Below are 20,397 nucleotides of genomic sequence, written 5' to 3'. Positions count from 1 at the left end.
TTATTTATAAAATTTTGAATATAATTGAATTTCTGCGAAGAATTTTATTACTTTTGAATATAATTGAATTTTAGAGAAGAATTTTATTTAAAATTTTTTTAAATAATTGAATATCGTAGAAGAATTTTATTATTTAGAAAAATAATTGACATTTTAAAGAGAATTTTTAAAAAAATGTTTATAATACATAATTAAAATTTTGCTACGAATTTTATTAAATTTTTTAAAATTTTATTCCGGATTGATGGATATTAATGTATCTGTTGTCGAGAAATGTGATTTTTTTTACAATTTTGACAATTTTGTGTTTTCTTTTTGTCGTTTTTTTGATTTTTTCTAAGATTTCATGCGACTTTTTTTCGACTTTTTCGGAAATTTTATGCGACTTTTCGTGACTTTTGTTGTGAATTTATGCGACTAAAGCGACTTTTTTCGAGTCTTAAAAACGATCCGAGCCCTGAATACTTTCACTGGTTCGAGCCCTGTTAAAAATGAATTTAGTTAAAATATTTGTTTCTTGTTTCAAATTGGAGGGATTCAATAAAAGTGAGTTTGAAGGATAATAAAAAGTTAGAAATTTATTTATAAATATATTTTAGAAAATTTAAACATTCATACAAATGTTAAATGTTTGTTTCATTACTTATTAATATTAATTATTTTTTGCTCTTTTCATAGACCTATTCAAGTATATAATCTTATAAGTGAAATTAAATTAAAATGATGTATTTTAGGTGTATATTTATAATTTGTTTTAAAAACTTAAAGAAAATAATATTTTATAGCTTTTAACGAAACCATAAAGAATATGAAAAATCAATTTTTTTTCTCTCAAACTATAATTTGAATGAAACACATATTTTGTGAAGGGCGATCATTCATTTGCGCAATACACAAGTTCGGTTACCTAACATTAGACAGGTGACCATGAATTCAATAAATGTTGTAATGTACAAATTAATTCAATACAAAGTCCATTTGTTCCCAATGTACTCAATTCTATTAATTAATTATGTACATATATTCACTATCATCGGAATATCCCTTTCTTATCATTAGAAAACTACTTTTCAATATGTGAAAAGTAAAATAAATACAAATCATTTTCTTCTTACTTTCTGAAATCTGATAAAGTTTTATAAAAAAAGTGATTAAAAGAAAAATATTTAATTCACTCTTATTTTACTACTAATGCAAAAATGTGCATTCGAATAACTAAATTATTATTTATAATAATAAAATTATGATATAAATGGAATTTGTTAAGAATATACATATAAGAAATTATAATTACTTCAAATATTGTTTTTAACGAAATAAAAGTATCGGTTCTCTCAATTTACATAAAAAATGTGTTCTGCATTAACATGAGATACAACTCTTTTGTTTTAATGTTATTATCGTCAGATACTAAAACTAGTTGAAATTGAATTAAAATAGAATTCACAATTTTCTGTCTGAATTCATAAGTTACTTCTTACATTTAATGTAATTTAAACTAAATTTATTAATTAAATTTTTATACCCTATTCGGAACTGATAATTTTCTATGCTATTTCTATTAGATGTTTTCATTAAAGGTTGCATTAAATATTAAAATGTATTGAAAAATTATTTTATACAATATTATATTTTATTGATCATCATTAATTCTTTTTCGACATATTGTTCATAGATAATGAAATCTTCAAAATCTGTAAAGCCTTCTGTTCATATAAAGCTCATTGAAATAACAAAAGCAAAACATACCCGTGCAATATGATTCCTATCGAAATTTCCGTGTCAGATAATTCTTATTCAAAGTTGTGTGCAATATAATACCTTCTCAAGCAAGCATAATACAATATAATTTTCTTATATTTATAAGTTTCAACTTTCCAATTAAGTTTCGCATAATAAATAAGTAATTGACATTTTATGTTTAAATAATTTCCATATTTTTTAATTAATTTAATTAGAAATTTTAAAGAACTTAGTTTTTTTAAAAAATTTAATAATTCAAATTCCTCTGAAGTTAGTTACATTTAATTAATTATTAAAAATGATGAATTTATAGAAGAATTTTAATTAAAAACAAACACTAAAAAAATTAATTTTGAAGAAGTTACAAATATAATTGCAAAAGTTCAATTATTTTCAAAAGTAATAAAATTCTTCACAGAAATTCAATTATGTTAAAAAATTATTAAAAATTCTCGTCAAAATTTTTAGTATTTTTATAAATAATAAAATTTTCCGAAATTCAATTATTTTCAAAAATTTTTCTTGATTCAATGATTTTTAATATCTAATATTTTAATATTTTCCGAAAGAACTCAAATATTTAAAAAAAAATTTCATAAAATTCTAGGCAAGCATTTAATTATTTTCATAAAATAATAAAAAATTCCAAGGAATTTAATTATTATTTACAAATTTGTTAAAAATTTCTTCTCAGTAATTTAATTATTTTCATAAATAATAAAATTTTTACAGGGATTCAATTAAATGCTTTTTAGGAGCTCAATTATTTTCATAAATAATAAAACTCATCGAAGAATTTCAATTATTTTTAATACAATTTTAATCAAATTCCTCGAGAAATGTAATTATTCTTAAAAATTTTTTGGTAAAATTCATTACAATTACTCAATAAATTATTTATTTTTGTATTTAAATAACTGAATTCTCGTGGAATTTTCTAATATAAATTAATTTAAAAATATTTATTTTTTAATCAATTTTTATTTTGTTAAAATGTTTGATAATATAATTCAAAAGGTTTCAATTTGAAATTTTATAAAATTTCAAATTTGAATGAATTTAATTCAAAATTTTAATGAACAGAGAATTTTGAAAAATTTTAATAATTAAAATTCTTTTGCAATTAGTTAAATTTTTAAATAATGGATTTATAGAAGAATTTTAGTTAAAAACTCTTTAAACAAATTAAATTTTGGAGAAGTTACAAATAATAATTGGAGGAATTCAATTATTTTCAAAAGTAATAAAATACTTCAGAGAAATTCAATTATGGTCAAAAGTTTAAAAAAAATTCTCTTCAAAATTTCAATTATCTTTATAAATAACAAAATTCTTCTTCGAAATTCAATTATTTTCAAAAATTTTAATAAAATCCTTGGGAAAATTTTAATTATTGTCAAACCTTTTTATCTATTCAATGATTTTAAATATCTACTATTTTAATAAAATTTTCCAAAAGAATTCAATTATTTAAAAAAAAATCTTAATAAAATTCTCTGCAAACATTCAATTATTTTCATAAATAATAAAAATTTTATAATAATTCAATTATATGTACAATTTTTTTTATAAATTTCTTCTCAATAATTCAATTATTTTCATAATTAAAATTTTTTACATGGATTCAATTATTTTTATAAATAATAAAACTCATCGCAGAATTTCAATTATTTTTAATACAATTTTAATTTCAATTCTGTTGATATTAGACGAATTTTCTTAATATTGTATTTAATATTATTCTCAAAATCTTAACGCATAATTCTCAGAAAGAAATCAATTATTTAGATAAATATCAAAATTCTTCCTAGAAATTCAATTGTTTTTAAGAATTTTAATAAAATTTTTTGCAAAATTCAATTATTTTCATAAATAACAATATTACGCGAATAAAATTATTTTCAAGAGTTAGAAAATTCTTTTCAGAAATTCAATGTATTTTCAAAACTAAAAAAAAATTCTTGTCACGATTTCAATTATCTTTATAAATAGCAAAAATCTTGCTGAAATTTAATTATTTAAAAAAATTTTAATAAAATTCTACGCAAACAAATTTTTTTTATAAATAATAAAAATTTTCCAGGATTTCAATTATTATTTACAAATTTTTTATTTTCTTTGCAAAAATTCAATTATTTCTATAAATAATAAAACTGTTCTCAGTAATTTAATTAATTTTAATAAATAAAACTCAATGCAGGATTTTAATTATTTTTGATACAATTTTAATCGAATTCCTTGAAAAATGTGACATATTCTTAAAAATTTTATTAAAATTCGTCAAAAGAATTCAATTATTTAAAAAATTGTGAATAAAATTCCTTATGAGAATTCAATTTTAACAAAAATTCAATTATTTAATAAATTATTTATTTTTGAATTTAAATAATTGAATTTTCGTAGAATTTTTTAATAAAAATTAGTTTAAAAATGAAGTTTCGAATAATCGATTTATTATTTATTAAAGTAATTGAATTCTTGCAACAAATCGTATTACATTTTTTTTAAATAATTGAATTCTTTTGAGAAATTTTACTACTTGTAAAAATAATTGAATTCTTGCAAAGAATTTTATTAGGATTTTTTAAAATAATTAAATTTTTTTTTGAATAATTTTGATAATCTAAATTATTATAAAACATGAAGAAATCGATCAGTTCGAGTCAAGGACTCGAAAAAAAACTCATGTTTTGAATTTAGTTTTGTTGAACCATATAGAGTAATTTTATATTAATGAATATAGGGTCAATTGGGGTAAATGTAAACGGAATATCTATACTTTTCACCAAAAACATTAGTTTTTTTGGTTAAAAGGTAAAACGGACGAATTTCTTTTGCATGAACTTGTTACTAGAGTTTCCTAAAAAAATTTTATGAGGTTTAAAAAAATATTGATGCACTTGAATCGTCTAAAACTGACTGTTTACATTTACCCCGAGATTTTGAAATTTTCCTAAAATTCGGGGTAAATGTAAACACCACTGTAGTTAAGCGAGGTTTAAGAAACAAGTTATTTCAAGTATACTACTATTTTAAGGGATGGAAAAACTGATAAAAATTCTTCGTAGATGTATAGTAAATCAAACAGTTGACTGATAATGTATCATATAAAATAAACAATAAACCATTACAAAACTAGTAAATCTAGTAACTAGTAATCTAAAATCGAATTTTTAAATTTCAAAATGGTGGATCCAATATGGCGGATGAACCTAAAAATAATATTTTTAAAAATTGATCAACTTTGCTTGAATCTGGCTACAAGGGGGTTTTTGAGGTCGCTGACTACGAATTTGAAGTCAAATTTTAAATTTTCAAAATGGCGGATGAACCTAAAGATATTTTTAAAAATTGATCAAATTTTCAAAAAAAAATTTTTTTTTTCAAAGAGGACCTAATTTCCTTTTCTATGTAATTTTACATTGCCAAATTAATGAAATTGTGAAATAGAAGCAAATTTATTCAATTATTTTCTTTTAAAATGTAGTTCAGGTTCTGTTTACATTTACCCCGAGTTTTCGAATTCTCGGGGTAAATGTAAACACTTAATTATTTATTAACTAAATTAACGAAAATTAAAAATCAAAGTCAATTTTTGTTAGGGCATTAATAAGGAAGAATTACATATTTTTGTTTGATTTTTAAATTTATTTTTATGCAAATGCGAGACAAAATACTGAAACAGTAAAATTTTGATTTTCAATCTTTTTTGCATTAAAAGATAACTTACATTATGGCATTGCCAATTGTCAAAATAAAATATTGGCGATACTCAGAACATCTTGTACGTGAGCTGAGGTAAAAATATTGACGTCGTACTTATTTTTTAATTTGTAAATTTAGCTGAAACATCTACTGTTTACATTTACCCCTTGTTTACATTTACCCCCAATTGACCCTATAATATTTCTTTTTGTTTAATATTATTTATTAATAGTTATTGATGTTTTCGAATAATTTTTCAATTAAAGAAATTTATACCTATAAATAAATGCAATAAAAAATATTTTTGAGTATATGTAATAATTTTTAGAGTGAATCAGAATATTTTCTTTAGGATCAGGGAAAAAGTCTTGAAATCAGGGAAAATAAAAATTAATATTTTGAGGCAACCCTGTATAAGTACATATTTAATGTTTTTTACATCAAAGCCTGAAATAAATTTTATTAATTACAAAAGAATTAAAAATATGTATATTATCCTCGAATAAATAATTAAATATAGCTTTATGCGAAAGCAGTTAAGATTTTAATTAAAGGAGGCCAGTGGATTATTATTGAAGCAAAATATTTTATAAATAGCCATAAATATATATATTTTCTGGATTCGAGTATTAATAGTGTATCTCATGCAGACGACGATACTATCTTATAGACATTACAGGAAGAATCTTATTCGCTGTAATGATAATAACTCGGGATTTACTGTCATAGGAAAACTATTTTATTCGGCAATGTAAGGTAAACTTTTCCTTGTTCTTTATTTCTTCTGGAACCATTCCACGAAAAAACTTGGCATCATCCAAACAAAATTGTAATTTCTTCGATTGTTCAATATTGTTACCCATAAATGTCTGTATAGCTTTATCATAATCCTAACATAGATTTATTAATTTATTATTTATTCTTTTGAATCAACAAAAAATCTAATTATTAATTAATTTTTTATTCTCTAACATTTAGGTCTAAAATTTGTGTAGTCAAATTAATTAAATAAATAAAAGTAATCATTTTCTCCTAAGAAAATGTTATTACGTTTTTTATACGTCTAGTACGTCAAAATCATTAAAAAAAAGGATTGTTTTATTTTTCATGTTTCATAAAAATAGAATAAATAAGAAATAAATTATTGGTATATAATTTAGAATGATTGAATAAATAATTAAAAAAATTTTGGCCTTATCAAAAATTTGTAGACAACAGGATTAAATTATCTTTATCGAAACTGTAATTCCCGAGATTCAAATAAATAACTGTTTATCAAAATCAACTTAATTTTAAAAAATCGAGAAAAATTATCTCTAAATACAATATAGTTTTATCGTTTTCATTAATGGTTATTGATTAATAGTAAGTTACAGAATTTACTTTTTTTATTTTCTATATCATCTTAGAAATAAGTGAAAGCGTGTAAAATTATTCAAAATTAATTAAGTTTTTCTCTCTCTTGTTTAAAATCGATTTTTTGAAAATCTTTAATAGATTTTAGGGTTTGAGAAATATAAAATGTTAATTAATTTATTAAAAAAAAATATACAATATTTTATAGCATTAAAAAAGTAGCATTTGTATAATTTACGTCGGTATGTGCATATATATTTAATTGAAAAGGTCTAAAAGACAATTTAAAATTTATCTGAGAATCATTTAGTAAATAAAAAAATTGTTGTGTTCATCGTAACCTACGACAGAATCATCTGAATGAAAGAAATAAAATGCTATGCTGATCAATACTAAGAAATAAAATGTTAAAGATGTTTCTCGATGTAACAACGGGATTTTTGTTTGATTTTACTTCCTCATAGAGGAAGTATTGTAATACCAAAATTTTTCGAGTTCGATTTTTTGACACATCTTTATGTTATTTGACCTCAGGAGTTCAAAAATGACATTTTTAAAAAATGTCATTCCGTATGTGTGTGTGTGTGTGTGTGTGTGTGTAAACATCACATTTTCATAAATATCTCAAAATCATGAAGAGCTTTTGGGTTGAATTTTTTTTAAATTGTAGATCTCACCTGCGGACATAAAGTGAGAGTACTTTCTGATGATATATTAATAAAGTTTAACTAAATTTCTTTTTTATTTTTAATTTTACAAAAAAACGTTTTTTGCCCATAACTTTAAAAAAATGTTAGGACACCTATAAATGTTTTTCCATAATTTTGTAGAGTTTTTTTAGACGCATCTTTTGAGCCCTAATTGAACATTTTTCGTCCATATTAACCGGAGTTATTAAACTTTTAAAAATAAAAAATTTTGGAAAATAAGACTTTTTTGAAACTTTTGTTGAAAAACGTAGAAGTAACTTTAAAATTATCGTTATCAACTTGTAGAGCATTAAAAATCGCTTCGATTGACCTATTTTTGAACCTAATTCGATAATAAATTTCGAAATTATTGGTATTTTAAAAACTAAAAATTGTGAAAAATGACATTTTCTCAACTTTTTTGTTTGAAAATTTTTGTTTAACTATTAAATTATTGTAACTATCTTGTAGGATATTTAAAAATACATTGATTGACCCAAAATTCAATCACTTTTACCATATTTATAAAAAGTTATTCATATATTTTCCTATTACTATTATTATCTCTATGTGGAAGTAAAGTGTTCATGAAATGAGCACCAAAATTATAAAAAAATATACAACTTGGCAGCGGTTTTTTAATTTTATGTAACACTTGAAAGTCAAAACACTGATTTCTGATAGAAAAAAATTGGCTAATTAGTTATTGCAAAATTAATAATTATTTCCTGATTTCCGCACAAAATTTCGAATTTTCCCCTGATCCTAAAGAATAATTCTGATTCACTCTAAAAATGATTAGATACTCAAAAAACTGTTCTATTACATTTAATTATAAAGTTTTTTAATTGTAAAATTATTCCAAAACACCAATAAATTATTTTTTAAATAAATATTTAATCATTATTATTATTTCATAGGAATTAAGATTTTCAAAAAATTTGAAATTCAAACCTTTATGAAATTCAACAACTTATAAGAATATTATTATAAAACATGAAAATATCAATCACTCCGAGTCGAAGACTCGAAGTTATTGTTATCTTCATGTTTTGTAATAATTTTAATTTCCATAAAATTTTTCAAAAAAAAATTAAATTATTTACAAAAATTTTTAAAATCCTTCCCAAGAATTCAATTATTTTTACAAGTAATAAAATTTGTCACATGAATTCAATTATTTAAAAAAATGATAATAAAATTCGTTCTAAGAATACAATTATTTTCATAAATAATAAAATTTTTCATAGGATTTCAATTATTTTTAATACAATTTTAAATAAATACCTCAAAAACGTAATTAATTTTCAAAAATTCGTTGCAAGAATTCACCTATTTTCATAAATAATAAAATTCTTCACAGGACTTCAATTATTTAAAAATGTGTTTTTTTTAATTCTTCGGAAGAATTCAATTATTTACAACAATAATAGAATTTTTCACAGAAATTAAACTATTTTCAAATATTTTAATAAAATTGTTCGAATGAAATGAATTATTTTAAATATAATTATATTACATTTTTTATAAATAAATCAATTATTCTTTTATAGATTTTAATAAAATTCTTCCCAAGAATTCAATTATTTACATAAATTTATTTATAATTTATAAATCCTCATAAAGAATTTTATCAACAAATTTTTTTAATAATTGAATTTTTTCGACGAATTTTAATAAAATTGTCAAGAATATTTACATTTTTCTACGAATTCGATTAAAATTGTATTAAAAATAATTGAAATTCAATGATGAATTTTATTATTCATGAAAATAATTTAATGTTTGCTTTAAATTTTATCAACACTTTTTTTTAAATATTTGAAGTCTTTTGAAAAATTTTATTATAAAACAGTAGATATTCAAAATGATTAAATTGGGGAAAATTTTTGAAAATAATTGTAATTTTGTCCAAGAATTTTATTAAAACAGGGTTGCCACAGGTCAGGGAAATCAGGGAATTCAGGGAAAAGTCAGGGAAAGTAAAATTGGTCCGGGAAGTCAGGGATTTTTATTTAAGTAACTGGAAAAAATTGAATTTTAGAGAAGTTACAAATGATTGCAGAAATTCAATTATTTTCAAAAATAATAAAATTCTTCGCAGAAATTCAATTATGTTCCAAAATTAAAAAAAATTCTCGTCAAAATTCAATTATCTTTAAAAATAATAAAATGCTTCTCCAAATTTCAATTATTTTCAAAAATTTTAATAAAATTCTTTGCAAAATTTCAATTATTTTCAAAAAAATTTTCTCAATTCAATGATTTTCAATTTCTACAGTTTTAAAAAAAAATTTTCAAAAGAATTCAATTATTTAAAAAAAAATTTTGATAAAATTCTAAGCAAACTTCGCAATAATTCAATTATTTTCATAAATAATACCATTTTCTACAAAAATTCAATTATTTTCATGAATAATAAAATTCATCATAGAATTTCAATTATTTTTAATACAATTTTAATTTAATTCCTCGAAAAATTTTATAATTTATGAAAATAATGTAATTCTTACAACGAATTTTATCAATTTTTTAAAAATAATTGAATTCATGTGGAAAATTTTATTACTTGTAAAAATAATTGAATTTATGCAACGAATTTTATTACATTTTATTTAAATAATTATGTTTTTTTGAAAACTTGTATTAAAAATGTAAATTTTGAAAATTTTTAAATTTCAGCGAAGAGTTTCATTATTTGTGAAATGTACGTAATTTAATTCTTGCAAAAAATGATTGAAGATAATTTTATTTTTCGAGAAATTTATTTAAAATTGTATGAAAAATAATTGAAACCATGTGAAGAATTTTTATTATTTATGAAAATAATTGAATTCTTGCTTAGAATTTTATTATAATTTTTGTAAATAATTAATAATAATAATATTCTTATAAGTTGTTTAATTTTAAAAATGTTTGAATTTGAATGTTTTGAAGAATTTTAATTCCTATGGAAAAATAATAATGAAATACTATTATTTAAAAATTTAGTTATTGATGTTTGCGAATAATTTTACAACTTAAGAAATTCGGAAGTAAATGTAATAGAATGTTTTTTTATAATGTTTTTTCTAATAATTTTTAGAGTGAATCAGAATGTTCTTTATGGTGAGGGATAAAGTCAAAATATTGTCTGGAAATCAGGGAAAAGTCAGGGAAAAATAAAATTAAATATTTGTGGCAACCCTGTAAAAGTTTTGAAAATAATTGAATTTTGGAGAAGAATTTTATTATTTTTAAGGATAATTGAAATTTTGACGTTGCATTTTAACAAATTTTTGAACTTAATTGATTGAACTTTTCCCTGATTTCCCTGACCTATGACAACCTTAGAAATGTTAAAATATTTTTAAAATAAAAAACTTGGAAAATTTCCATGGAAACTCTACGGAAATCCCATGGAATTTTTTGACGTGGGCAATAATAATATTTAAAAAATATTATAACATGTATCATTTTTTTATAAATTAAATAATTATTAATTATAAATTATAAATTTTTTATTTTTAAAAAAATTAAAATGTTGTAATAGTTTTATATTAATCTATAAAAAAGGATTACAACATTCTCAAATATATAAATGTTAGGTATAATAATTTGAAAATTAAATTTAGGTTTTAAAAAACAGTTGGTAGTGTAGGTTTCTCATAATAAAAGCATGATTGAATTGTAACAAAATGAAAGTGAATAGTTGAGAGAAATTGTTCTGCTCTACATTCTGCGATGCCCTTATCCTATTTCTTTTAAGCCCCAGTGCTAGTTAGAAGAGTCTCTGACTTCTTCAAGAAACGTGACTTGACAATCGTCGGTTAGTGTCGATACTTGTAAACCCGCTGAATCAATATAACTTGTATATATGGAAATAAGCTATATAAATTTAAGATAAAAGAGAGGTCCTCATTCTTGTTTCAATGGCAGATTTTTTTTTGTGTGAGGCATTTTTCTTTATAGATACATTAAAAAGCACCAATACCAATTCCCAACGTAAACTGAGTGTAAAGTAAATTTCATATTATGTTTGACCTTCTATTCTATTGCGACAAATGCGGCCACACGAACCCGATTTGGAATCGCAGTTCGTTCCGTATAAAAAACTATCGCGTATTCACGTAAAATTGGGATAACTTGTCACAAAGTGATCAGCTAAGGTCACAAGGATAAGGAGCGATAAAGAAACGTATGCTGAGTAACGTTAATACTAAATAGGGAACTTCATGGAGATTATCGTCTCAAATTGACGTCAGCTCCTACCAAACACCATACATAAGAATAATCTTGTGGACAAAGTGCACAAAGCAAAAAGACAAACAGTTATAAATACGTCATTATTATCATATTTAGAGTAAACTAAATGCTCAAAAAAAAAATTTTTTTTTCTTCAACAGTTTTCGCACTCGATAATTAATTTTTAAAAAATAGCAAAAAGTAGCTTTCAAACAAAAAAAAGTAGTAAAAAAGTAGCTACCGAAAAATTAAACTTGACGACTAAAAAAACTCGTTTTCGACATTACACAAAACTAACAAAATTTCCATTCTCTTATATATTTTATTTTCCTGACTTTTTCCTAATTTTCATCAAAAATATTTACTTCTTTCTTATCCTGCTAATAAATTAAATTCCTGGAACGAATTTTATTATTCATGAAAGAATTTAAATAGTAACTTAATTCTTGCGAAGAATTTTATAAAAAATTTTAAATATTATTGATTTCTTTCGACTAATTTCATGCCAATTTCTATTTATATAATTGAATTCCTGAGAAATTTTTATTATTCATGAAAAGAATTGAATTCTTACGAAGATTATTACAATATTTTTTTTTAATAGTTAAATTCTGTTTGGAAATTTTTAGAAAATTTTTAAAAATAATTAAATTTTACAAAAAATTCTATTAAAAATTTTTACAATAATTGAATGTCTATGTGGCATTTCATTAAATTTTTTTGAAAATAATTGAATTTCTAAAAAGCATTTTATTATTTATAAAAATAATTGAATTCTCGCCAACTATTTGATTAGAATTTTTTTAAATAATTGAATTTCCAAGAAAAAATTTATTACTTTTAAAAATAATTGGATTTTCTGGAATAATTTTGTTATTTATCGACATAACTGAATTTTTTCAAAGAATTATTTCTGTGAATAATTGAATTCTTGGGAAGAATTTTATTAAAATTAAAAAAAAATAATAAATAAATAAATAATATAAATTAAATAAATAATATAATATAAATAATATAATTAAATATAAATATTATTTATATAAATAAATAAATAATAATATAAATATAAATGAAATGAATATATAATTTAAACATTTGAAAATAATAGAATTCCTGTGAAGAATTCTACAATTTTTGTAAATAATTGAATTCTTCCAAAGAATAAAAAAAACATTTTTTTAAATAATTGATTTTTTCGAGGAATTGAAATTAAAGTTTTAAGAATAATTCCATTTTTTTAGCAATTCCTGTAAAATTGTATTAAAAATAATTGAAATCCTGCGAAGAATTTTATTATTTATGAAAATAATTGAACAGTTGCAAAGAATTTTATTAAAATTTTGAAAAATAATTTAACTTCTTAGAAGAATTTTATTGTTCATGAAAATAATTGAATTATTCTGAAAAATTTTCTTAAACAAATTTAATTTCTGTGAAAAATTTTGTTATTTTTTAAAATAATTGAATTCTTGTGATGAATATTGTTATAATTATGAAAATATAATTGAATTTTGTAAAGAATTTCATTTAAATGCCTCAAAATAATCGAATTTTCGGGAATAATTTTGTTATTTATCGACATAATTGGATTTTTTCGAACAATTATTTCTATAAATAATAATTGAATTCTTGGGAAGAAGTTTATTAACATTTTAAAGAAAAATTGAATTATTTCAAAAAATTTTAATTAAAATTGTACGATTTAAAATAATTGATTTCTTTCAAATAATTTTATTAAAATATTTGAAAATAATAGAATTTCTGTGAAAAATTTTAATATCTTTGTAAATAATTGGATTCTTCAAAAGAATTTTAAAGAACATTTTTTTAAATAATTGATTTTTTTATGAAATTGAAATTAAAGTTTTAAGAATAATTACATTTTTTGAGCAATTCCTGTAAAATTGTATTAAAAATAATTGAAATTCTGCGATGAGTTTTATTATTTATGAAAACAATTGAATAGTTGCAAAGAATTTTATTAAAATTTTCAAAAATAATTGAATTCCTGAGTAAAAGAATCTTGTTTAAAATTTTATCAAAAATTTTTTTAAAAAATTGAATTTCCATGAAAAATCTTATTAGCGAAAGTAACTGAATTCTTGTGAAGAATTGTATAAAATTTTTGTTAAATAATTGATTTTTTCGAAATTTTTTAAAAAATTCTATTCTAAATTAATTGAATTCCTTTGGAAATTTTATTATTTATGAAAATAATTGAATTCTGGATGAAATTTTATAATTTTTTTTTAAATAATTGAAATCTTTTGCGAAATTTTATGTAAATACTAGATATTGTAAATAATTGAATTTGGGATATTTTTTTGTGGCTGAAATCTAAAAAAAGTAACCAAATAGTAGCATAACGTAAAAAAGTAGTAAATAGTAGGTTTTTGTAGATGAGTGCGAAGCCTGCTTTTAATGTACTTTGGTAAAATTTGAATCAACCCAACTTGGCCCCAACGGGGATTCCCCAAAGTATTTCCAAACTAAAATTTAATTCGATTTTCCGATATAAATTTACATATAAATTTTTTTATTTCCACTATCTAAAGAAATTTTATATTTTATTTCTTATAATATTATATTCATTCTCCACTCATATAAAGTCAAATTTTTGTCATTAATTATAATGTCCTCAACAAACAATTTATTAATATCTTCAATTTTATCAGTATCAGAAATGACAGTGGCGAAATTTTGAGAATTGCTTTCAGGAAAATTAAATATAGAATTCCAGAATCTTATTACGTGCTTCTTGAGAATGACAACTCTGATACATAAAAGTCAATTGTGTTATTTGTTGCACAATCAGATAAAATGATCTGTCATCAATTTCATTTGATAAAGCATTAACTAAAGATTGTATGCTTTGATAATCACCTTGCTTAAATCCGGATTTTATTCACATTTTATGCGGAAGTGTTGAATATTACTTGTAATAGGATGAATTGCTCAAAACAATAATTATATAACACAATTCTGTAATTGTAAATTATTATAATTAGTAATTAATCATTACATTTTATTAAAAATTACACAAACATTATTGAAATTTAAAAAAAATTCATGCTAAGTTTCAATCGACAATATTAAAATAATATTTTTTATTAAATCAATATTTAACGTCTGAGTAGATAATATTCAAATTATAGGGAAGTAGTAAAATGAAAACATTCGGACAAGTAGCTTTTAAATTAAAAATTTTCGGAATCTAAGTGATTTCCTTATCAAAAAGTCTATCAAAATAGACATATAAGAATGTAAAAATTAACCCAAGTATAAATTAAAATTAAAAGATTTGAAATAAAAATATCATAAATACAATAATAATTAGAAGTAAAAAATAATTTTAAATTAAAAATATTAAAGGACAAAAGAATTACAGGTCGATTCCATTTAAATACAAACATGGTATGTATAGTAGTAGCTAAGTCAGGGAATATTGATTTTTAAATAATTTTAGACGACTCGTATTTGTTTGTTTTGCAGGAAACACTTCTTTAACAAAGTTATGCGCATTTCGAAATTTTAAACTACAAAGTGCAATTGCAAGAAAATGACGTAAAAGTATTTTTAAACTGTAATATTTAATATTTTTGCTCTTAATATTATATTCCAGACTCCTTTTCTTTCAGTTCTTTTACCAGCTTTTGAATGTGAAACTTATGGCACTTTTTTAAAAAAATTAAATTTTCTCCGAACTGACTAAACCATTCAAGTTCAGGAAAAAGTATGTTAAAAGGGAAGCAAAAATGCATTTAAAAAAATTTGGTGGTAAATTTTGTGCAATGGAAGGGGTACCGAAAAAAATATTTTTACTTTTTAGATTTTTAAAAATGTTAATTGGCTTGACCCAATCGCCATATATTTAATATCTTACATTTTTTCATACAAGGAATAACATATTCTTTTTTCACGCTGATGAGAACATTAGATTTTAAATTTTTCTAGAAAAATCGCAGCCATTTTGTTAAATTTCAATATTTTTTAAAAATTAACTTATAGATTTTAAACGAGCATATAAGCCATGATTAAGGGCAAGAAGAATAATTTTATTGTATGTGAAAGGAAAAAAGATATAATATAATTTAAAAATATTTTTACGTCAGTTTCTAGGAATCGCACTTTGTAGTTTAAAATTTTTAAATCCTCATAACTTTGTTAAATAATTAATTCTGTAAAACAAAAAAGTACGGGTCATCTCAAATTGTTTAAAAAGCAATATATTTCCATGGAAAAATGATTCTCTCACCTGACTATACACAGTCTATTGGAATTGAAAAGGAATTGACCTACAATTCTTTTTTCTATTAATAATTATTATCTTTTGTACTACAGTATAATTTTTGATTATAAAGTTATGCATAAAAGCCACAAGAAGTAAGATATTAAAACTTGTTACAGGATTTACTCACGGAATGACGAATTTTGACAGTATGATAGATGAGGAATTGGATAGTGATCAAGTATCCAAACAACAAATTGCTAGTGAAGATGAGTTGCCTGTGACAAATAACCGAACGAAGGAAGAGCAGACAGTTTACGTCATCGAATTCGAAACCGAGCCAGATGAAAAGGATGAAGTACCTAGAAAAAGAGGCAAGGACGGTAGAGTTGGTATGTCGATTTTTTCTCTTCAACCCTATAATATAGATTATTAAGATTTCCTATCCCAGAGCGACTCTTAACTAAAATTGACAATTTCTTGACCAAGAACATGATCATTAGAAATGGAAGTGACTGAGATCCCCGGAGGGTCGTTGCACGTGCTGAAATCATTATCTTCATCTTAGAGTCATACTCTTCCTTCGTGAATTAGTTGTGACTTCTGGGCATTTCTTAACCTCATACAGGTCTCTTCATGACATTTGCTCACATTTGCTTTTACCCTCGACAACTTTGATCTCAATAAAAATGCTTTTTTTAAAGTTTATTATGTACTTATAAATTTTCCGCACTTAAATTATTTGTATATTAATGTTTTTTTAACCTTTCGCTATCTCGATGGTTAGTGTTAAAAAAATTTAACGAATTAATTGGATTAGATAACATTTTTAAAAAAATTGTTACTATTTATTGGTAAAAATGGTTGTATCTATAACTTCTTTAGGCTTTCATCTTATCGCTTTGATAGCAGTTTTTTTTAAATATCAGCAGTTAATTGTTTAAAGAGCTTGAAAATGAGATTATTAACTCAATAAATTTACTATTCATAATTTAAATGCATATTTGTGTATACTTATTTTTTATGACTGCTAACGTAACTGAGTTCGTTGCAATTTTTTTTCTCTTGATAAAATAAAAATTTTGATTACTTTTGCACAAAGAAATGTACGCAAGTTATCTACGATTGTGAGTATCATTGTTTATTTTCAGAATTTATACTTAAAAAGTGATAATCGTGTCTTTTCATTAAAATAGTATTCAAGTATATCAGGAGTCTGAGATAATTATTATTATAATGAAAATAATGTGCTATAATTCATATCATTTCTTTTGTGAAAGGACATAGTTTTGTCGTGCATCACATAAAATATTTGTATAAATTGGCTTGCAGGTTGTCCCACTTGCGTTTTTTTATTCTAGAAGTGCCATAATTAAAAACACGACTGATATTGACAATATATTGATATTTGACAACAATATCAATCGTGTTTTTATTTATGGCACTTCTAGAATAAAAAATAACACAAGTGGAAAAACCTGCAAACCGGGACAACCTGCAAGCCTTTCCCTCTAAATATTACGAAATTTATTTAATTTGATTTTTATTTTTGGTCGAGAATGAAATATTTCAATCTTTCGCTGAAATATATCTCAATTATTCAGAAAATATTATGTGTGCTGTGTGGGCACCTATATGACTCACAGACTGACATTCACATTTGTAAACACACATAATACAATATTTTGTGCAATAAAGGCGTGTTGTGGTCATTCCACGCTAATAGATCACATTTTAAACTATTCAATCTAATGGGTATACTTGCTCAAAAGTTGTCCTTAGGTTGTCTTTTTTTGGACGTCTTCTAAAATTTTAAAAATACATTTTTATGTTTGGATATGTGATCACTTTTTATAATGATTACGAAAACTATGTAATGTCTTAAAAATTGAGTAGAAGTTATTACTATATAGCTGTTATATGGAGTAATATAGACTATTATAATCATTAAGAATAAATTTTTCTCTGTGTAAAGATGCTTTTTTTTCTATTTAGTATGTTGTTCTAATTATACTGTTTGAAAGTTCAGCCCAAATTTCTGGAGAAAAATCAGAATTAGAATCAAAATATACGTCAATAAAACATAGTCACAAAATTTTACTACTCTTTCGTCATCAGGAATAATTGCCATTAAATTAACAAAAAAAAATCCTCTACATTTTGAGGATCCAAAAATGGCAAACCATAAAGTAATTTTAAAAAATTTCTAATCTCTGAATTTTCTCTGGAATATTCTCTCACTAAATTTAATTCTTGTATTTCCTTCAAAAAATGTTGGGTTAAATGAAAACGGCAGCCTTTTATAATAATTGTTTAAGAACATAAGCGAATGGCATTATGAATAGCTTTCTCGAAATCTACAAACACAATAGATGGTGAAAATTGTAATTTAATTTTAGAACATTCAGCTATGAAAATATCAAACGCTTTTTGATATGATGCTGTTATTTTGTCAGGTAGGAGGAAAAAAGCTAGAGGAATATAAATGTTTTCATGATTCAAGTTTAAAAAAATGTTAAATGTCATGTAATGTTTTTCATATATTTTGCGGTACAAGTATCTAAAGAAATTTTCTTTTTGCAGTTTATGGAGAGACACAAAGTCCCCTGGATCCATGGTCGATAGTATGGTACATTGGATCATTTGGAGGTTTGGTGGCTTTTTTTTTAATAGTCAGCTGCTCTGAGTGGTGTTGTCGAAGAAACGCCAGGCCTATGAGCGTACCTTATATTCAGCGTGGGGAGGTCATTAGTGGAGCACAAGGAGTTGCCGAAACTCCTCCGCCACCTTATCATCTTTTTGCACCTCCGCCTTATGATTCGATTAATTATTCCGACCTCTCTGATAAGGCTTCAGGAGAGAAGCTCGACATTTACGTGATATCCGTACCTATCCACAACACTGTAAATCAGGTGCCGGCGTAGGATCATTTACGATCATCCTCTGAAAGAGGATGACCCCATCCATTCTCACGAGGCATCGAAAGTGTCGAATCTCTTTACAATCTCTGATATTGTACCGCCTTTTTCTCTATGAAAAAGAAGAAGAACAAAAAATAGGACCAATCACCAAGCCTAAGAAATATCAAGAGATGATGTTCCAAATGCGTTGAAGCGAAAGTCACGCAAATTATTTTCCCCGAATTTTTCACTATGAAAAATAATACGTGATAAAGTGAACTGTACACCTCACCGAAATGTAAAATATTACTGTGGAAAATTTTCATGAAAAAAAGTGATATTAGTCGCTTCACAAAAAGTTTCCTTCGCGGAAATATCATTCCGATAGTGTCAATGAGTAGAAAAAAATATTAAACGATTCCAAAGCATATCGTTGGAAACATCAATAAGAGTCGAAAATCTCCGTTACGCTAAAAGCGAGCGCTATTGATTTAATTATAAGATACCGAAAACTTAATCAAGACGAAGATTTCATTTTTACGTCTCGTAGCGAATATTACGAGTACCAAAGACTGATTTCGCGTTTATTCTATGGGCGAAAAAAAATGTAAAGAACATATTTTTAAACTGTAAAATAGCATAAAGGAAATGTCATCTAAATGTCGCTAGTCACATTGGAAACAAAGTTTTTAATTTAAGTAATTCATTACTTAACTATTAAAAAAGTATATGCAGTGAAGTAACTTATTTATTTATTTGAGTATGGTGAATTAATGGATTACTTAAATTTTTGTCAGTGCATAAAGAATAATAATTATTGACTGTTAAATAAAATTGTTTGAAAGTATATAGCATAAAATAAAAATAATATTACCTCTCTCGTAACCTTGAGGCAGTGACTGATAAAAGTAATCATTATCGACTTTTGATTTCATTATTTAAAAAATATTCTTCTTCACCAGTTTTAATTTGTTTTTTCAAATATATTTAGCAAAAAAAAAACAAATCAAAATGAATGAAAAATATTTAAAATTGTGACAATTCCGCTTACTTTTTAATTAAAATAGATTGAAAAGAATTCACTATGTAAACACTGAAATTGTTTCGATTTGTCGTACTTTACAGAGCACTAAAAAATTAAACCACTATTATATGAAATCCCAAATGCACGACAGTAAGACGTAATGGAGCAGCGTTTTAATGACTGATTACATCGCGGCAATGAGATCTTATACATATTTTACCTGCGTCTATAGAGTATCTAAAAAATGTACATTTTCATAAAATATTAAGATTTTCAGATAAAGTTTTTCTGATTATTTAATTACCATTTTGTTTATGATAATTAATTTTATAGTCAGGAGAGAAAAATTCCAAGACAAAAGTGCCAATTTTAAAATCTTTAATGTCGCTAATTACGAACTTGGAGTCAGATTTTAAAAATTCAAAATGGCGGATCCAATATGTCGGACGAAAATATTATAAATCTAACGGATTAGCTTAAAACTTGGTACTAAGGGGTTTTTGGGGTCGCTGATTACGAATTTGAAGT

The 20,397-nt window shown here is 23.3% G+C and overlaps 1 protein-coding gene across 1 annotated transcript in view; it reads left to right on the top strand.

The window, feature by feature from the left end:
- LOC122500017 overlaps window positions 1-20,151 on the top strand; it is a 55,077-nt gene extending 34,926 nt beyond the window's left edge. Inside the window, exons 2-3 of the mRNA XM_043608691.1 lie at window positions 16,125-16,337; window positions 18,529-20,151. Coding sequence (XP_043464626.1) covers window positions 16,125-16,337; window positions 18,529-18,869 — 554 coding nt within the window. The 3' untranslated portion in view covers window positions 18,870-20,151. The remainder of the gene's footprint in view (window positions 1-16,124; window positions 16,338-18,528) is intronic.
- Window positions 20,152-20,397: the final 246 nt, after the last annotated feature.

The sequence above is a fragment of the Leptopilina heterotoma genome, unplaced genomic scaffold (genome assembly GCF_015476425.1).
Source record: "Leptopilina heterotoma isolate Lh14 unplaced genomic scaffold, ASM1547642v1 Lhet_180, whole genome shotgun sequence".
Taxonomy (NCBI): domain Eukaryota; kingdom Metazoa; phylum Arthropoda; class Insecta; order Hymenoptera; family Figitidae; genus Leptopilina; species Leptopilina heterotoma.
The sequence above is the reverse complement of the archived record's forward strand: the minus strand, read 5'-3'. Positions and strand labels throughout refer to the sequence as shown.